The sequence below is a fragment of the Trachemys scripta genome, chromosome 2, assembly GCF_013100865.1.
Source record: "Trachemys scripta elegans isolate TJP31775 chromosome 2, CAS_Tse_1.0, whole genome shotgun sequence".
NCBI classification, from domain to species: Eukaryota; Metazoa; Chordata; order Testudines; family Emydidae; genus Trachemys; species Trachemys scripta.
Window position 1 is genome coordinate 145,777,642 of NC_048299.1, and position 20,314 is coordinate 145,797,955.

The following is a 20,314-nucleotide window of genomic DNA, read 5'->3' on the forward strand; positions in this document are numbered from 1 at the left end:
TCTGTTGCAGTTTAAAAAAAACACCACACTCTTTGATGTCCACTTTATTCGGCTGCTGCTTTAATTTTGGCTCTAAACCACCCTCAGCCCCCTTCCTCTCCACCAGCCTTTCGTTTTTTTTCAGCTGAAATCTATTGTGGAGGCGGGAGGGAGAATACTGCTAGGGATTAAGGGGTTAAAAAGAACAGCTTTGGGGAGAGGATGGGAAATCACCCATGCACCATCTCCCCACTCCACCCACCCTGATTGAAGCAGGGACTTCCTGTGACAGTTCATTTCCTGGTTGGATGGAGCTGGAGGAGAGGTGGGGGTTGGAGTCAGATCAGCCCTGTAATGGTCTCTGGTTATCAGCTGCTGTTTGCCTCCTTTAAGTGGCAATGTTACCTTATAACCATGTTCCATCGAGGGCCAGCAGAGAGGCTGTAGCAATGGTAACACTGTGGCCAAGCTGCTAGTTCTAGCCTATTTGCAGCAAAGCGCTAGGACAGCCGCCCCTTTAGCACCTAGGTAGGTAAGTAGGTTGGGGGGGCGGGTTACATGGATTTATTAGCTGCCCAGGAAGAGGTACATCATCCGTATATAATCAACTGCTTGCAATGCTTTTGAGGGCTGGGTGATTAAGGGCAAGATTTTGTGAGTTTATGTTTAGGGGAATGGTGGGAACATCTGACAAAGGTTTTATTTATTTTTCTGATTGTTTGCCAAGGGTTTGTAATCTTTGTCCTTCTTTGTTTTTATATGATCCTTACAGGTCTAAATCTGACCAGCTCTGCCTGCCAGGAGGGAAAAAAAGCATCTGCCCTACTTCAAACAAACAACTCCCCTCCCCCCCCCAAAATCACCACTAGGAGTGGATTATTTTTATTGGCTGGAATCAAGAAGGGGGGGGGGAAATTGGACCTTGACAACATCACCTTTAATCATAATACAATTATTTCTCTGGAGAGATGAAGAAGTTTTTTGACTCTCGTCGAGAGCAGGGCGGTTCTGGCCCTGGTTCTGGTACCAGTGGAGGAAGTGGCAGTAATACAGTGGCAGGGAGTGGGTACATTGGCAGGGTGTTCCATATTGGGAGATACCAGGTGACGGTTGATGAAGTGCTGGCTGAAGGTAAGATTGCAATGTCTTTATTTTCCCTTTTGAAAGCTGTTCCATTTACTATGACTAGAGAGGCTGAGGCCTTTCTTTAATAATCCTTCCCACCCCCAAGATTTCATTGTCTTGGAGGGGTTTGGGATCGGATTGCATTTACAGCTGACAGCTTTTCTGTTTTTCAGATATGTAAATCAATTGGGGGTAGTGCTGATTCTTTTTAGAAATCTAAAAGGAGAGCATAAAAACAGCAGGGACTGGATTTTTCCCAGCTCAAAACTTGGAATGCTTTAAAAACAAAAATCATGGCACATTATAGTGGGGGAACTCTGCACCTATAAACAGTGAAAGCAATGGTCTTTCCTCTAACTTTCTTCAGTCAGATTCCTCCTTTCCTCCCTTAGTCAGGAGGATACATGGGAGTAAATTTCTCCCTATGTTTATAGTGCATATTTTACAGAGGGAGTAGGGCAAACTGCTGGTTAGGGTATGGGATTGTCTATGTATGTGGGGCTACTGCAAAGAAAACTAGAATCTAGATTACATGTTTCAGTTGTAAGTGCTTTGAAAAGGGGGGAGAATCCACCAGTAAGGGTTTGAAATCCTAAAGGTGTTTCTAAACTAGATGTAAAGTGCTTGCAATGTAGAAAGCTGGTGAGGGGTGCGTATAAATTTATGTTTATCACTATAACTTTATCTGGAGCACTGCTGCTGTAACTAGAATGTTGTGTGTTCTATGCTTAGGCACTAACCGAACCTTCTGAACGTTTCTCACTAGTAACCTTACGCTCGACCTTCAGAATAATACTGCCTTCCCCTAGACCTACTCATAAGCCATCCTTTGCTCAACATCCTCTGAATTTTCAATCAGAGCAGTGTTTTGTTAATTGTATGGGGTTCTGCAAATGGATTGCCTGGAATAGGGTTAACAGGGAGAAGGAAGCTGGTGCATCAGAACTGGGTGGAGGGGGGCCTATGCCAGCTCAGAGAGCCCTAGAAGGGACAGTGTATTTGGTCCTGTCTCCTCTCCACCCTTTCACTGTGGTGTCTTGGAAATCTCTAATCATCTTTTCAAGTCCTGGTTGATATGTAGCTCCCTACCCGAGGGTGACTGAAAGGCTGGTTGTGGGGCAGGCACACGCCATTGACTATGAGATGTGGGAGGAGGCCAAAATGGATCAACCAGAACAACCCACAAACTGGTGGCAATGGTGATTTTGCTCTTGCTTGGTGAGGCACTGACTTTAAATATACGGTCTGTATCTGTCTTGGTCTATTTCTTTAAGGCCCTGTTTGCAGTGGGAGCCCATGAATTGGGCTAACTACCACCTGGTCCTGCTGTCATTACATACACGCCTAAAACTTCCTCTCTGGCATCATCCCTGTAACACAGGGGATAAATAGACTTCTTTGCCGATGAGTAATCGCTGCTGGCAAGTCCTGCCTGGGATGCTGATAGCAGCCTGAAAAAAGCTTCCATGTTCCTGGGACTTCTCGTGATCAACCCTCATAAGTTTAACTGAAATGCATACAGATACATCTGTTCTGTAGCCCACACTTAAGGGGGCTGTGATGGAGGGAGAAGGGCTTTCCCCCTTGCCATGCTATCCTGATACCCCTGTACCTCTGCAGAATAACCTATTGCTGGAGCTCCTTTGTGAATGAGTGCCTGTGTGCTGAGAGCAAGGCCCAGGATTTAAGGACTCCTGGGTTCGAAACATGGCTTAGTGGTTAGGGATGGGACTGGGACCCAGGATTTGACTCCTGGTCCTGAGTCTGCTGTCGGACCTGCTTGCACAAGTAAACACGGCACAACTAAGCCTGTAAAATAGATCTGATACATGGCTTGGAGCAAAGCTACAGGGATGTGAGAGGAGCGAAGTCAGTTCTTCTGTTGAATGCTGGTGCCTGGGTCCCTTCCCTCAAATGGGCCCATTGCTACAACTGATCAAAAATCCCTAAGGATGCTGAGAGCATCTCCTTCTTGGTGCATGTCTTAAAGGCCTTGCTATTCACCAGCCCACTTAATGGGGCATTGGGCTAGTTGCCCGTGAGATCATGCTGCTATGGGGGAATAGAGGCGATCACCCTCCCTAAACAGAGGGTACAGCTGATGAAATCTGGGTCACTTGGGAGGCAGCGTAGATCAAACAAGCTGCAGCTTCACATTTTTCCTGCCTGCTGGCATTACGTTCAGTGTGCCACTGCAATGCTCAATCAGGGGTGTTAAGGAAGCGAGTTGCATTGGCAGTGCTAGGGATCTGGAGAGCAGCCTAGCAACCCGGGCCTTGAGCTGGTGCAATCTGGATCCATCTCCAGTGGAAAGCTTGCTTGCACCCATATGATACTGGTTGCGTGTCCTCACTTGGCAATTTTGAAAGACTGAGCCCAGAAGCCTCCTCCTTCTCTGCTAGAGGAAGAAACCCATTAGGTGGCACTTTCCAAGTGGAGGTGAACTAAGATGTTGGCTGGGGTAAGAATATAGCCTTCCCTACCCATTGCTTAACTAAGGATGTCAAGTTGGTGGGGTGGCACAAGGCATAGAAAGTGAGAAGCAAGATGGAATTTTTGCAAAAGTGACGGAAGAATTATAGTCTGAAATAATGAATGAGGGTGGGTGGGGGTGTGTGTGCCTTGCAAACTCGAGGAACTAGTTTAACCAGCACTATTGGAATTCAAGTGGCAGGAGACTTCCCTCTGCCTAGTGGGCCTTTTAGTTGCCCCCTTGGGATCCTGCTGAACAAACTCCGCTGAGGATGACTTATCCCTGGCACATAAAGGGACTCAGGAAGAGACAGTACTTTGGAATGCACCCAATGGCAGATATTTCCAAACACTATTTCTCCCCCCCACACACACCCAGGGTGGATTTCTACCCTTCCCTCTGAACCGCCATAAAAATGAGTGTGTTCCTCTCCGTGTACAAATTCTGTTTGGACATTTGTTTTCCTGCAACAAAAAGTCCTGATTTTTAATTTGGGAGTAAGGTAGATGGGGTGAGGAATTTGGATGATGATAGAGTACTAATACAGATATCTCTGTATTCTGTGGTTAAAGTGAATTTAAAGGATGACCAGTTTCAGAGTAGCAGCCGTGTTAGTCTGTATCCGCAAAAGAACAGGAGTACTTGTGGCACCTTAGAGACTAACAAATTTTTCGTGGGCTACAGCCCACTTCTTCGGATGCATATCGAATGGAACATATATTGAGCGTGCACACACACACACACACACACATACCATGAACAGGTGGGAGTTGTCTTAACAACTCTGGGAGGCCAGTTAAGTAACTTTTGAAGTGATAATCAAGATAGCTCAGTACAGACAGTTTGATAAGAAGTGTGAGAATACTTACAAGGGGAGATAGATTCAACGTTTGTAATGGCTCAGCCATTCCCAGTCCTTATTCAATCCTGAGTTAATTGTATCTAGTTTGCATATCAATTCCAGCTCAGCAGTCTCTCCTTGGAGCCTGTTTTTGAAGTTTTTCTGTTGTAAGATAGCCACCCGCAGGTCTGTCATTGAATGGCCAGACAGGTTAAAGTGTTCTCCCACTGGTTTTTGAGTATTATGATTCCTGATGTCAGATTTGTGTCCATTAATTCTTTTGCGTAGAGACTGTCCAATGTACACGGCAGAGGGGCATTGCTGGCACATGATGGCATATATCACATTGGTAAATGTGCAGGTGAACGAGCCCCTGATGGTATGGCTGATGTGATTAGGTCCTATGATGATGTCACTTGAATAGATATGTGGACAGAGTTGGCATCGGGCTTTGTTACAAGGATAGGTTCCTGGGTCAGTGTTTTTGTTCAGTGATGTGTGGTTGCTGGTGAGTATTTGCTTTAGGCTGGGGGGTTGTCTGTAAGCAGGGACAGGTTTGTCTCCCAAGATCTGTGAGAGTGAGGGATCATCTTTCAGGATAGGTTGAAGATCTTTGATGCGCTGGAGAGGTTTTAGTTGTGTGCTGAAGGTGACAGCTAGTGGTGGTCTGTTATTTTCTTTGTTGGGCCTGTCTTGTAGGAGGTGACTTCTGGGTACTCATCTGGCTCTGTCAATCTGTTTTTTCACTTCAGCAGGTGGGTATTGTAGTTTTAAGAATGCTTGATAGAGATCTTGTAGGTGCTTGTCTCTATATCTGAGGGATTGGAGCAAATGCAGTTATATCTTAGCGTGGCTGTAGACAATGGATTGTGTGGTGTGTCCTGGATGGAAGCTGGAGGCATGTAGGTAAGTGTAGCGGACAACTCCCACCTGTTCATTCTCGTGTGTGTGTGTGTGTGTGTGTGTCCTCAATATATGTTCCATTCTATATGCATCTGAAGAAGTGAACTGCAGCCCACAAAAGCTTATGCTCTAATAAATTTGTTAGTCTCTAAGGTGCCACAAGTACTCCTGTCCTCTTTTATTCTTTTTAAAAAAAAAAAAAAAAAAAAAACTTTTTCAGTCCCTCTAGGAATAGGGTTGCCAATTTTGGTTGGACGTATTACTGAAGGTTTAATCACATGATATAATCTTTAAAGATTAATATTTAATTCCTGGAGACTCCAGGGTAATCCTGGAGGGTTGGCAACCCTATCTATGAACAGCCATCTTTCTTTAATCCAATTGAGGTGTTGGGCCCAGTTTTTGAAGAGACTTTCTTCACCAAAGTTTACAGAGGGTTAGATACTCCAGAAGGCTAATGCTGTTTCTTTTGGAACTCTTCAAGGCCTAATTTAAAATCAGTGAGGTCAGAATGTCTCTCCTAAAGTTGATGAGCATTTTTTTGCCACAGATGTTCATGAAGCTAGGATTTCTCCCTGGATGGATCACAAATGGCAGCTAATGAGTCCCACTAGTATCCTGTATCAAAAAAAGGACAGTAGGATTGAGTGCAACAGTAGAATCTAAGACAACTGGAGCTAGATGCAATGGGGATATGACTGTGATGGGAGAGGGTTGGGATGGAAGAAACATGTTTTAAAGGGAGTAACAGAGACTTGCAAAGAAGTTCATATGTCTGTGCTACTTGTGCCTCAGATTGCATGAGTGTCCTGCTTGTACGTAATGGCTTAAGTTATCAAGGGCCATATTCTGTGCTGTTACCCCTGTGTAACCCCAGAAACTACATGGATGTAATGGAGGGCTGAATTTAGCCAAAGATGTGTATGCATATTGGCAGGTTCATGTCATCATAGCTAATCTCCCACTTGTCTTGGGCTGCTTTTAGTCTAACTTTAAAGTTGGAGGCAACTTTTCTTCCCATTCTACGCACATCTGCTTTTTAAAACTTGTGTGTTCGTTTATTTTGCTTTCTAAAGCTGATTTTGTAGAAACAGACCAACTCCACCGAGTAACAGTGTGGGGGGTGTGTGTGTGTGGTTGTGGTTTTTTTTTTTTTTTTTTTTTTTTTTTTTTTTTTGGGCTCTTCACTCAAATTTTGCAGCCACTTCTGGTGAGAGTGTATGATATTAACTAGATTTTTCTCACCAAGGTATAGATACACCTCTACCCCGATATAACACTAATTCTGATACTTGGTAAAGCAGTGCTCTGGGCAGGGGGGCAGGGCTCTGCACTCCGGTAGATCAAAGCAAGTTTGCTGTAACGTGGTAAGGTGTGTGTGTGTGTGGGGGGGTGGGGGTGGTTTTTTTATTTATTTATTTTTATTTTTTGCTCCCGAGGACCGCGTTATATCAGGGTAGAGGTGTACTAACGTTCAGGGATAAGGAATATAATACCTATGGAAATGTGCTGTTGTAACAATGGAGTGTAGATTTTTCAGTCTTTGTATTTCTCTAGATCTTGGAGAAACAAACTCCACAAAAGGATATTTTGTTGCTCTTCTCTCTAGGGGTGTGTATGTGGTATTTATTTATAAATAAATAAAAAAGGTAACAAGCTTTGTAACTTCTCAGGCACAGTTGTGCTTGTAGCACAGATTCCCACTTATGTAGTTTAGACAACCCGTCTTGGATGAAGTTTTTGAAGACTTGAGCAGGAATTAAAGTAAAGCCCAACTATTTCTGGTTGAAACTATTTGTCTGATGTTCAGAATTAGCTGAATATGGATGTTTTTGGATTGCAAACTAATCTCTTTATCTACTTGAAGTGGGGAACATGCCTGCCTTTGTATATGTACAGTATGGGAAGCAGTGTGGTTGAGTGGATGGGGCGCTGGCTGGTTCGTGTTCTAGTGATCCACTTTTTGAACTTCGATATCATGAGCTAGAAGCTTGTGACATGAGATGGACTCCACCTCCCCCACCCCCCTAAGGCGTGGAAGGAACTACATAACTCTAGTGAATATAACAGGAGTACTTGTGGCACCTTAGAGACTAACACATTTATTTGAGCATAAGCTTTCGTGGGCTACATTCCACTTCTTCGGATGCATAGAATGGAGTGCGCGCACACACACAAACACCCCATGAACAGGTGGGAGTTGTCTTACCAACTCTGAGAGGCCAGTTAAGTAACTTTTGAAGTGATAATCAAGATAGCTCAGTACAGACAGTTTGATAAGAAGTGTGAGAATACTTACAAGGGGAGATAGATTCAACGTTTGTAATGGCTCAGCCATTCCCAGTCCTTATTCAATCCTGAGTTAATTGTATCTAGTTTGCATATCAATTCCAGCTCAGCAGTCTCTCTTTGGAGCCTGTTTTTTGAAGTTTTTCTGTTGTAAGATAGCCACCCGCAGGTCTGTCATTGAATGGCCAGACAGGTTAAAGGGTTCTCCCACTGGTTTTTGAGTATTATGGTTCCTGATGTCAGATTTGTGTCCATTAATTCTTCTGTATATAGACTGTCGCGCGCACACACACACACACACACACACACCCCCCCCCCCTTCGGGGAAGACCCCTTCCATGGGCAAGATGGCACCGCATCCCAGCCCATTCCGTTCTTGGCTTCTGTAGCTTACAAGGGTGCCAGTTACTCCACTCCTTGGGGAGAGAGAGGACTCCGGTGTGGACACCTGGACCGGATTGAAAACACAAAACTCGCATGCCATAGACCTGCCAACAGAACCGCTCTAGGACGCAGCAGAGCTGGGCTGGGTTTGACGTGACAACCTACAAATGAAAGGCTGCGTATCCCATTGCTGAGCTGTGACTGTCTCAAGTTCCCCTTTTAACCTGAGTAGGACAGACTGTCCTCCTAATGTTGATATCCTTCCCACAAAACTGAAGTGGGTGGGGACAGTCTTACCGGGAAGGCTGGCTGGAGTTGAAATCTGGTTTTGCATGTATGCAGTGCTTCCACATTCCAGGCATGCCATTGTATTCATCACTGGCTAGTGAGAGGTTCCAAACTCCTCAGGTGTATTACAGTAGCATCAGGGCTGGAAAGTGGGTCTACATTAAGTGGAGGTTTCCAGTCCCCTATAACTCTGGCTCAACTGTACAACATGGGGGGCCTGACCCAGAGCCCACTGAAGTCAGTGGGAAGACTTTAAACCAGGTCCTGAATGGGCTTTGAGCATGGTGCAGATTTTCTTCACTTAATGTAACCTGAAAGTGGAACCTCCATCTGACAAGCCCCTTTCCAGGTCTTGAACAGAATTGCTAATTGGAGGTGGTAAACATGGCTTAGCAGGCAGACTGCGAATCGGCAATCCAAGGTTCTCTTTCCAGCTGCTGATTCGCTGCAATGCTTTGGGGGCATCGGCTAACCATTTGGCCTTGTTTTGCAGATGGGTAGATGAGGTCTGACCATGCTTGCCTGCCCATATGGGTGTTGTGAGGCATAATTAATATTTGTAATGAGCTTGGATATCTTTGACGAAAGAGGTTATATAAAGCACAAGTACTGATTTGAACTAAGCCTTGGCTAATAATGGAAGGTAACCGAATAAATAACTTGACCAGTGTAGCATGACCTCATTGCTGGGTGGGGACAGATCTTTCGGATATGTGTAAGAAACCTATTTATCTTTTGAGTCTGGGATTCGCTACGGCACTTGTTTGGGGGTGGTGAAGGGAAGAATAATACGGCACTAGAACAGCTAATGAGGTGGTAGGTTTCTTGCTTCTGATACTGGCAGGGAAGCACTGGCAAGATCAAAGGGGAAACCTGTTCCACGGGTGACTGGCACATCTCTGGGGTTCTCAGACTTCCTCCTTACAGTCTGCCCTGTCCTGTGGCAGGCACAGTAGTTATCTCTAGATGAAGTATTAAACAGATTAGTAGCTGTTTTCAATTTACAGCTGGAAATCAGGAGCAGGCCTACACAGCTCTCCGTTGACCTAGGGACCCTATATGCGGTCCTATCACTGTAATATCTGAGCACTGCACGAATATTATTAAACTCATCCTCCCTACACGCCTGTGAGGTGGGGGAGTATTATCTACAGACACGCAGATGAAGCGACTTCCCTAAGGTTGCACAGGAAGTCAATGGTCAAATCAGGAATCAAAGCTGGATGTCTCGAGTCCTAGTCCAGGGCCTTCTCCACAAGACCATCCTAGCTCTCCTGTTACGTTCTGTGGACTATAATGTGGAAGTCACTGGAATATCTTGCAGGAGCAGAGCCTCCTGCTGACCTCAGGCCAAAACCCAGTACTGTTACAGTAAGGAGGGTTAAAACTTCTATGGAATAATATGCTCTTCAGTAGCTGACTTCAATCAAATCATTTTGAAAAACAAATTAAATACCGGTGATAAGAATGAGCACGTAGGTGAAAAGCAGCAGCTGAGAGTTCCTCATTCTTTGTACTCCCATCTACATGGGCTTTAGTGCTTGAATCTGGTCTTATGCTGAGGAAAGGTGGCTGGCGAGATGGAGTCTCCTATCTTGATTGATTTTTTTTTTTTTTTTTTAAGTATATTGGTCTATATAAACAAAGTTATAATTTCTAATTTGGATGGAGAACTTGCTGGTCATACCAACTGTTTTGATGCAGGTAGCCCTGGAATAGGGCACTAACGCCGAAGTAATTAGGATTGCTGTTCAGAGGGACATGATTCATATAAGGCCAGGCGGGACCATTGTGATCGTCTAGGTTGATGTCCCGCATAATTTCTGTAGCCAAGAGACTAGTGGCCCCAGTTCTTTAAGTTATACTGGCCAAAACCCAAGCTACAGGAGCAAGAAGAGTGACCCAATGGTGTGGGCCAAATAGAAGACTGTCATGCTGGAACTTTTGAAATGTTAGTATGATACTCCCCAGGAGTACCCAGGGCTCTGAGGAACCTCTCAGCTACTTGCCCTTTGCGTAAAGCAGCCTTGTTTGTGTCTGCTGTAGTTCAGCTCTCTGAAACCAGTATCTGGCCACTCAAACAGGGCCTCCCAGGTCTCACACTCTCAGTTCAGGCTAGTTATAGGCACATAACAACAGCCCCCCGAGTTCCTTGAATGTTCCCTCTGTAGTATCCAGCCCCTGTAACTGGCAGAAATTACCAGCTAAGCTGCCTCTGAAGGAGCAGTGTATACACAGTTTGACTGGTACAACTCAGGATCAGGTCCTTTATACCACAATAACACTGGCATAGTTATAGTGAAACAATCATAAATTTAACAAAGATTGAGAGTGAGGAAGGATAAGAACAATAGGTTACATATAAAACAAAAGGAATCGTACACCTTTTATTGTCTAACCTTAACTTGAACAGGTTAAGCCCTTGTCTAAAGAAAATCTATCTTTATCCAAATGTCCTCGACAATGCTTTCAATTGAACCCTTGTTGAGTTCCCATTTTCATGCGTGTAATCACACTGCTGAATTACTCCCTAGGTGCAGGATAAAATGGTGTCCTTTTTGCCTGCTACTTATCTCCCCAAAGGTCATTGGTGGTTGTGTTTTTGTTTTGTTTGTTTGCACCCTAGAGGCAGGACGACGCCTGAGACAGTCTTCAGTGTCTTCCCATCCCTTTCTTTACTCCATGTGCAGATTTGGCTACTATTGTGTTGCTTTATAATGCTTAAGTTGTGTATCTCTCTGTCAAATGAAAATTATCTCCTGTCTGGAAGAAACCAGTTTGTCAGCTCTGCTTGGGACATTGGTTTTAAAACATGTTTAGTACCTAGACACAATTTCTTAAATCTCATCCGTACATCCACCATGCAGTTATGAGGATCAGTGTAATCCTGGCTTTCATTTAAGATCTCGCATGACATTCTTTATAGATAACTACTATAACAGCAATGTGTTGGGTGTAGTGAGTTTGTCAGGCCTGTTAGGAGTTGCTGACATGGAGCAGTGATCCCTTTGCTGGGTGGCACCAATGGGCCTCTGTCACATTTAGGAATCACTTTAACTTCCATCATAAGAATGACACTTATAACACGGACATCCCCTTCTACTCAGTTACCTCTACCAATCCAGAAAAAAAACCCAAACCCTATCCCAAGCAGAATTTTGACCCCATAAAGTGCCAGAGACTTCATGAACTCTACCAGGGACTTCACTATTTTACATGGAAGGCACTCTGAAACTATGGTGTTGAGTGGTAGCATAAAATGCTAAGACATAGCTAAATCTACTGATTTCTCTATCTACCTCTTCCTGGGAAAACATGTTCCAAAAGAAACTCCATGAACAAGACCCTTAATATTTGCATACTTCTGTCCTGATGTCAGCAGTACACCTATAAGCCTGTTTCTCTATCCTTTTAGCACTTGTTTGTGTATTTTACCACTTGAATTCCTGCCTTAGTCTCTGGATCTAATTCTCTGCAGGAGCATGGATGTGTTCCTTCACCACTCTGCCTCCAACTGCCACTGGTAAAATGGGGATAACTTATACTTCCCTTCCCAGGCATAACTTGAGGATGTGTTACTGACAGCTTTTAAGAGGGCTTTCTGCTTTCAAAGCACCTTAAGATACTATTTCCAAAAGGTAATCACTGCCACAATAGAATAAAATGGATCTGTAGGAAATCTTGCCTAGTCACTAAATATACTGTGTGGCTGCAGCTGACTCATGAGTTGTGATTTTGTTTAAGATTGCGGACTTAATAACTCTATTGTAACCTTGTGATGTAGGTAGCAATTGCATGAAGAACCTTTTGGCTGGTTCCATATGAGATGTAGGGAACTCTGTTCAAAATTCAACCCTCAGAGTTCTGTAAATTGCTCATGAAACTGTAATGAGTGATCTGTAAAAGTCTGTCTGCATTTATCTATGTATCACGAGTGTTTCTGAAATACCCAGCAGTACTATATGTAGGTACAAATGAGTCGGAGGCACATGCTTGCCTTTCTTCTTGGGAACGGTTTACAGAGACACCTCAATAGGAATGGGTAGAGGCAGGCAGAAAGTAGGTAGGATGACTTAATGATTAAGGTACTAGCTTGGGACATCAAGGTCCAGTTTCCCCCTCCATGTAGACTCTCAGTGTGATCTTGTGCAAGTCACCAGGGGCTATAATTTTAAATGTATTTAGGTGCCTAAAGATGATTCATGAGATTTCAACAGCACATAAGTGCCTAAATTCCACAGAAGACAATAAGAGTTAGGTACTCTTGAAAATCCCGCTAGGTGCCTATCTGCACCTTTAGTAGGGAAGTACATTGTAAAAAAACCAGCCATGTCCCCAAGAGCTATGATCTAAACCCGAGGTTCTCACACTGGGAGGGTGTGGAATGTATTCTGGAGGGGCATGAGAAGCTGGGGGGTGGGGAGGGGGAACTTGTATGCAGTAACGAATAACTAGCAAAGCTGATTCCTCCAGACATATTAGCTCCTCAGATGGCGCTGTGCATTTTGATGGATTTCTGGTCCACAAAGTTGTTGACATCTGTACGTGAATCTGTTTGCTACGCCACTGTGTGCATGTTTAATAGTGAGCATTGACCACAATCGCAGTTTGGCTTTTGCTCTTATTACAATAGGTTGTTAGCTCTGTTTGAATTAGTGCCTTACTGTTTTAATATTTGGTGAGAGTTTAAAAAAAATTTAATCTGTCTCTGTACTTGTGTGCTGGTGGGGCATAAGCTGCTACAGACGCACAGAACAGGGGTGCGATCAAATAAGTTTTGAGAACCACTGATCCAAACAGGCAAAGGGTGGGCAAAAGAGGCAGGATGGCTTAGTGGTTAGGGGATTAGCCTGGGGTTCATTTCCCTGCTCTGTCACAGACTCCCTGACCAGTCACTTGGTCTCTCCGTGCCTCAATTCCTCATCTGTAAAATGATCGTATTTGCCTAATTTATGTGGGTGTTGTGAGGATACATATATTGAAGGTTGTGAGGTTCTCCGATTCCATGGTAACAGGGGTCATGTAAATACCGTAGATGTGTCTGCAAATGCTATTGGGTAATGTGTTTCATAGCATCGAGCGGTCATCTTGTCCAGTCTCCTGTACTTATGGCAGTATTATCTAGACCGTCCCTGACCGGTGTTTGTCCAACCTGCTCTTAAAAATCTCCATTGATGATGAAGATTCCCCAACCTCCCCAGGCAATTTTATTCTAGTGCTTAACTTCCTAACTGTCATGGTGGCTTTTCCTAATGTCCAACCTAAACCTTGCTGCAATTTAAAGTCCATTGCTTCTTGTCCTATCCTTAGAGATTAAGGACAATAATTTTTCTCCCTCTTCCTCCTTGTAACAACCTTTTATGTACTTGAAAACTGTTACCATGTCTACTCTCAGTCGTCTCTTCTTCAGACTAAACAAACCCAATTTTTTTCCATCTTCCCTCATAGGGCATGTTTTCTAGGCTGTTAATCATTTTTGTTGCTCTTCTCTGGATTCTCTCCAATTTGTCCACATCTTTCCTGAAATGTGGCACCCAGAACTGATTCCCGTGGGACCCGGCCCATTCTGGGTGAAGATGGCTTCCCGCAGCTTCTCCAACTCTGCTGCTTCACCTTGTTCTATTCATGAAGCAGCTAAAAAAATAAAGACCCAAGAAATTGGGGGTGGCTGCCACACTTTTTTTTTTTTTTCCCTCCATAGGACCTGCTTCTTGGAGCAGGTTCTCTGGGGCACTGCATTGTGGAAGCATCAGCTGGATTGGTGTAGACAGAATGCTCCCCGGGTGGCCACAAGCAGTCAGCATAGACTGCACCAGGTGTGAGCCGAAGACCACCTAGGAGTCGCAAAGGATGCTTGCAAAAGGCATGGCCCAGCTGTACAATGTTGAAAATGCATTGTAGGATAAAGACATTCCAGCCAATGTTGTCTGATGGGGTACAAGTGCCTGATGTAGAGACATCTGATGCACTGTAAAATGGGCATAACCAATACTTGCCTTCCTCAAGGGTGGCTTGTGAAGCATAACTGATGCCTGGTAAGCACTCTGAGATCTCTGGAAGGTGGTATTCCAAGGGCTTTGCCTACTAGGCTTTCAGAATCCCTCTCTGGCTACAGATGGGCTGTGAAACCTTGTTCCATAGGAGCACCGAATGTTTGTATGCCCAACCCAGGCAGATGGGAGAGGTGGCTCAGTCTTGGGTACAGCATTGAACAAGCAAGGAGCAGTCCTTGGGCATGATCAGAGTTGGCAAGGTCTAATCAGTTGCCAATCATTTATTGGGTGCATTTTAAGGTTTTCTTCTGACTGTGAACAATGTATACCGGGTAGTATTCAGATGAGGGATTTTGGTTGGCTTGGTTGGGAAGAGCAGCTGCCAGAAGAGTAGTGGGGTCACTTGGACACTGGATTAGCTTCAGGTGGTGGGGATACCTGGGTGTAGCACAGTAGCTGCTGGCAGGGAAGAAAGTCTGTAGTCTGATAGTGCTGGGACCCCAGACCTACCAAGTCATGGTCCAGTGCTTTAACAGCAACACCATTTTCCCCTGTTCCCATAGAGACATAAGCATTTAACTTCAATAGCAAAGAGCACCTTAACACTCCCTCTTTATTGGAGTCTGTTTCAGAAATCTGCTTCCCTAAATACAAAGCGCTATAATCTGCTTATTGTTGGAACCTATCTGCTTTGGGGTGTTTTTTGGTTCAGCTAAAAATTACTCTAAGATTTTAAGTAATCAAAATCTATGGGTTTTAAGGTTTAGTGTAGCTAGGCTGTGTAAAGATTCAGTGATGGATTGTACTGAAGCATCTGTATAAAAGATGTATTTAGGGTATGGTGACTTAACCGAACCATCTAATAACTTGGGTGGGTGTGGTTTTTTTTTTTAATGTTCCATTGCATTCTACAGACACTGTCTAATGGTTTCCTCACTCCAAGAGGAAACTGAGGCACAGAGAAGGTAGCTGACTTGCCAAAGGTTGGTAAAACCAGGAATAGGCTGCTCCTTGAACCTCTAGTCCATACTACCTGTCCATTGTTCCCCTAACACATTCTGTCATGATTGGGTGACATTGAGAACAAGCATTATAAATGTCCAAGTCCTTTCTAGATAGTGTTTAGGGGTGGGGATGTTATTTCAGAAGGACTTGGAGTAGGAATGTAGGGGGGTTATTGGTACCTGATAAGGGACAATGTCAATCTCTTTGTATGTTGACTGGAGTTAAGTTCCAGCAAACCATCTTAAAGCAAACTATTCATACTCCACAAACCTTGTTAAGAAGCATGCTGCACAGATACCTTTCAGCACAGCTAACACCTGAAGAGTCATGCCCCAAACCTAGACCTCTTTGTACAATCATAATACACTGGGGTGTGTAACCATCACCCTGGACCTCTTTGTGCAATAGTAATACAGTAGAGTTGCATGTGATGAGCAAAATCTGCTCTTGACTATCTAATGGTTGGTTTGAATTCCCTGATAGTTTCAGACTGTGACAGTAGAATCCTCTCCCAGTGCCTTGCAATGTAGTCCAGAACTGAAAAGGTCATTGTTGGCTTCAGGGGTCAATTTACATATCTTCTCTCCATAGGAATGTTATGTAGTCCTTAACTGAGTTTATTTTTTTTCTTACTCATTGAGGTGACAGATTAAAAAACAAGCTATTCTGCAGCTTAGACACACATGCAATTCTACAAAACACAATCTACTTTACAATTATACACTAGACAGCCAATTTGTCTGGTACTGGAGTTAATTTTATTCTTTACAATAGAATAAGCCTATCAGATACGCAGATAAGTTGGGGAAGAGTCAATACAGCTTTTGTAAAAGGAAATCATGCCTCGCCAACCTATTGGAATTCTTTGAGGAAGCCAACAAGCATGTGGACAAAGGTGACCTGGTCAATATAGTGTACTTGGACTTTCAGAAAGCCTTTGACAAGGTCCCTCACCAAAGGCTGTTGAGCAAACTAAGCAGTGATGGGGACGCAAAGGAAGGTCCTCTCATGAATCAGTATCTGGTTAAAAGATAGGAAATGCAGGGTCAGCGTAAATGGCCAGCTTTCACGTGGGGAGGTAAATAGAGCTCTGCACAGATCCAAAAATGTGGATCCGCATCTGAGCCACAATCCATAAAGATGGTAAACAATGTATCCGCGGATGCAGACATCTGCGGATTTGCAGGACTCTAGAGGTAAATAGTGGGGGGGGGGGGGTCCCCCAAGGATTGTACTGGGCCAGTGCTGTTCAACATATTCATAAATGATCTGGGAAAGTGGGTAAACAGTGAGATGACAAAGTTTGAAGACGATAGAAGATTACTCAAGATAGTAAAGTCCAAAGCTGTCTGCAAAGAGTTACAAAAGTATCCCTGTACACTGGGTAACTGGGCAACAAAATGACAGATATTCAATGTTGATAAATGAAAAGTAATGCACGTTGGAAAACATAATCCCAACTATACATACATAACAATGGGTCTAAATTAGCTGTTACCACTCGAGAAAGAGATCTTGGTGGATAGTTCTCTGAAAACATCCACTCCCTATGTATCGACAGTTTAATAAAAAAGGCAATTTTTTTAAACAGAACATTAGGAATGGTTACGAAAGGGGTCGATAATAAAATAGAAAATATCATAATTCCTCTAAAATTCCTGGTACTCCCTCATCTTAAATACTGTGTTCAGTTCTGGTAACCTCCTCTCAAAAAAAAAAAAGATGTCTTAGAATTGGAAAAGGTGCAAAGAAGGGCAACGAAAATGATTAGGGGTATGGAACACCTTCCACATGACGGAGAGTAAAAAGACTGGGGCTGTTCCCTTAGTTGTCTCTTCTAAGTTGGAGATATGATAGAGGTCTATAAAATCACACATGGTGTAGAGCAAGTGAATAGGTACATGTTAATTACCCCTTCTTACTTAGACTTAGTCCATCCTGTGCTTTGCTGCACATTGGGCTACCCACTTTTGCCATCCTTGCCTGTCAACTGCCCTTCTCTCCAAATCTTCCCATTTCATGTTGAGGATTTCTGGCTTCCATTCAAGGGTGGTATTTGGTAAGCTTTCTTTTTCCATTCTTGGCACATGTCCCAGCCACTGTCGTCTTTTACAGATTATTTGTGAGAGGCTGCCTTGTCCAGTCATTTTTCTGACTTCTTCATTCGTCTTCCTATCTCTCTATGTTCCCAATATTCTTCTCAGACATTTGTGATTAAATGCATCCAGCTTTTGCATATCTTTCTTGGTAAGTGGCCATGTCTCACTGCTATGTTGCAATGGTGACAACTATTGCAACAGTTTTGTCTTGCGGGAGATGTTTTTGAGTCTTCCAAATGCAGCGTTTTCCTTCCCGATTCTTCTTCTTCTTCTTCTTCTTCTTTCCTCAGAACTAGTACCATCTTGGCTGATGGTACTTTGAAGATAGGTAAAATTGTCCACCTTCTCCAGTTTCTCTTCAATTTTGATTTCTGTCCCTGTAGTCCCCATTAACATGACTTTACACTTCTTTGCATTGTATCTCAAGCCTATCTTCTCCATTACTACTTTTACTTGGTTTGTGCATTTTTGTAGTCCATTGGCATCTTCATTGATAAGAGTGATGCTATCAGCAAAGTCTAGACCAAATTAGAATTGTTCCATTTTAGGCCATATGTATCACTGTTGTATTGTTTTTTAATCCATAGTCCATGATTAGCATAAACAAAAAAAGGGACATGACGCACCTTTGCCTTATACCTGTTGTGATGCTGAATGGCTTACTCAATCCATTTTCCATTTAAATGCAGCATTTTGACATTCAGTTGGCGTAGAATGCCTTCATAATGTTAATAACTTTTATTGGAATTCCATATTGTTCCACAATTTACCACATTGTTTCTCTGTTTACTCTATCGAATGCCTTCTGAAAGTCCACAAAATTGATTGCAAATCTGCCTTGGAATTCAATAGTGTTCTGAATAATCCATCTCAGGGTGAAAATAGCATCCTGTGCATGATCTCCCTTGTATACATCCAGTTTTTTGTTCACCTAGGATGGTATCCATCTTTCCTTTCATTCTGTTCAGGAGGACTGCTGCTAAGACATTTTTTCTGTGACAGATAGTGTTACTCCCCTCCAATTTGAACAATTGTTTAGATCACCTTTCTTTGGTAACTTGATTATGATGCCAAGGGTCAATTTCTCTCTTCCTCCCTCACCCCCCCCCCCCCCCCCCGCCGGCACTTTCTCCTCTGTCCATATTTTGTTGCACAGTGAATAGCTGACTGATTCCACGTCTTCGCCTCCATATTTAAGCAGCTCAGGATGAATGCTGTCCAAACCAGGTGCCTTGTTGTTTTTCAGCTTCTGCAAGGATTTTTACTCTTCGATATTTTTATTTACCTCCGATAAACCACTAGACCTAGATATAGATGTATCATTGTTAAATTCCAGTCTTGTGTGTGTTTTCTGGTTGGTTTAGCACTTCTTTGAAGTGTTCCACCCATCTATTTTTTTTGTTCCTCCTGTGTTTTCAAAATTTCTCCTTGTTTCCCTTCCACTGGGACACTTCTGAATTTTGATCCATATCCTGTTTCAGGATCATGTAGACTGTTCGTGTATCATTTCTTTCCCCTGCTTCAGCTTCACTAGCCTTACTTTCTATCCAATTTTGCTTATCTCTTTTGCATTGTTTCTTGTAGATTTGGTTTATTCAGTCGCATGTTACAGTATTAGAGCCTTTTGTTTTCTTCTTTTTGTCTATAACTTTCCATTACCCCTTTACATGACACAAACCAGGAGTCACCTGATTAAATTAATAGGCAGCAGGTTGAAAACAAACAAAAGGAAATATTTCTTCACACAAAGCCCAGTCAACCTGTGGAACTCATTGCTATGGAAAGTTGTGAAGGCCAGAGGTGGATTCGAAAAAGAACTAAGTCCATGGAGGACAGGTCCATCCCTGGCTGTTAGCTAAGATGGTCAGGGACACAGTCCTATGTCCTTGTGTTGCTTAACTTCCAACTGCCAGAAGCTGGGACTGGATGACAGGGGGGATGGGTCATTTGAAATGGCACTGTTCTGTTCATTCCTTCTGAAGCATCTGGCATGGACCACTATCAGAAGATGGGATACTGGGCTAGAAGGGCCTTTGGTCTGAACCAGTATGGCCCTTCTTAAGTTCTTCACATTTAACATCAACACATCCTATTTTAGTGTAAAATTTGCAAGTTATAAGTGACTTACAATCATGGCAAAAAATGATCAGTTGTGGTTGCTCAAGTGACTTCAATGGAGTATTGGTTTGCTGGGATGATTTAGTTGGGAATTGGTCCTGCTTTGAGCAGGGAGTTGGACTAGATGATCTCGTGTTCTTGTGTGTTTGTTTGTTTTGGTTTGTTTTGGTTTGTAGGGGCCGGCAGGGGCTGGGTGCTGGGACGGACGCCGAGGCCTGAGCAGGGGGCGGGGCTTGGCTGATCAAGGGGCCCATAAAAGCGGCCGCCCAGCCAGGCAGCGGTACAGCTGCGAGCAGCGGCAGCCAACAGGGCGGCTAACAGGGGAGTTTGAGAGGGAGTTTGCAGGAGGGCAGGGCGTGTCGTGTGCTCCGTGGCCCCAGGTGCTGTGGGCAGAAACTGCAGCAGCCATGAGCCAAGCAGCAGCAGCAGACAGAATGCAGATGGCTCCATGTGGAAGCTGTGGTATGTATATAGTCCTAGCAGGAGACCCGGAACCAAGGTATGTGTGTATGAAGTGTCGCCTTATAGTGTTACTGGAGGAAAAGATTAAGGGGCTGGAGATGCAGGTAGAGACCCTGGTGGAGTTTAGGCGGGGGTTTGAGCAGCTGATGGAGGATGGGCAAGGCGGGGCTGAAGAGGAAGGCTCTAGGGTGCAGGAGGAGGCAGTAGTAGATGACAGCGAGAGGGGAATGGAAGGAGGAGATCCAGGGAAGTGGAGGCATGTGACTGTGAGAAGTAGGCCAAGGAAAAGGAGGGCCAGTGAGGGGGGAATAGAACTCAGGAATAGGTTTGAGTGTTTGGAGAACGAGGTAGAGGG

The 20,314-nt window shown here is 43.9% G+C and overlaps 1 protein-coding gene across 1 annotated transcript in view; it reads left to right on the forward strand.

The window, feature by feature from the left end:
• Window positions 1–264: 264 nt before the first annotated feature.
• AAK1 (AP2 associated kinase 1) overlaps window positions 265–20,314 on the forward strand; it is a gene marked incomplete at its 3' end in the record, with an annotated part of 138,264 nt that continues 118,214 nt past the window's right edge. Inside the window, 2 exon segments of the mRNA XM_034761770.1 lie at window positions 265–511; window positions 752–1,110. Coding sequence (XP_034617661.1) covers window positions 948–1,110 — 163 coding nt within the window.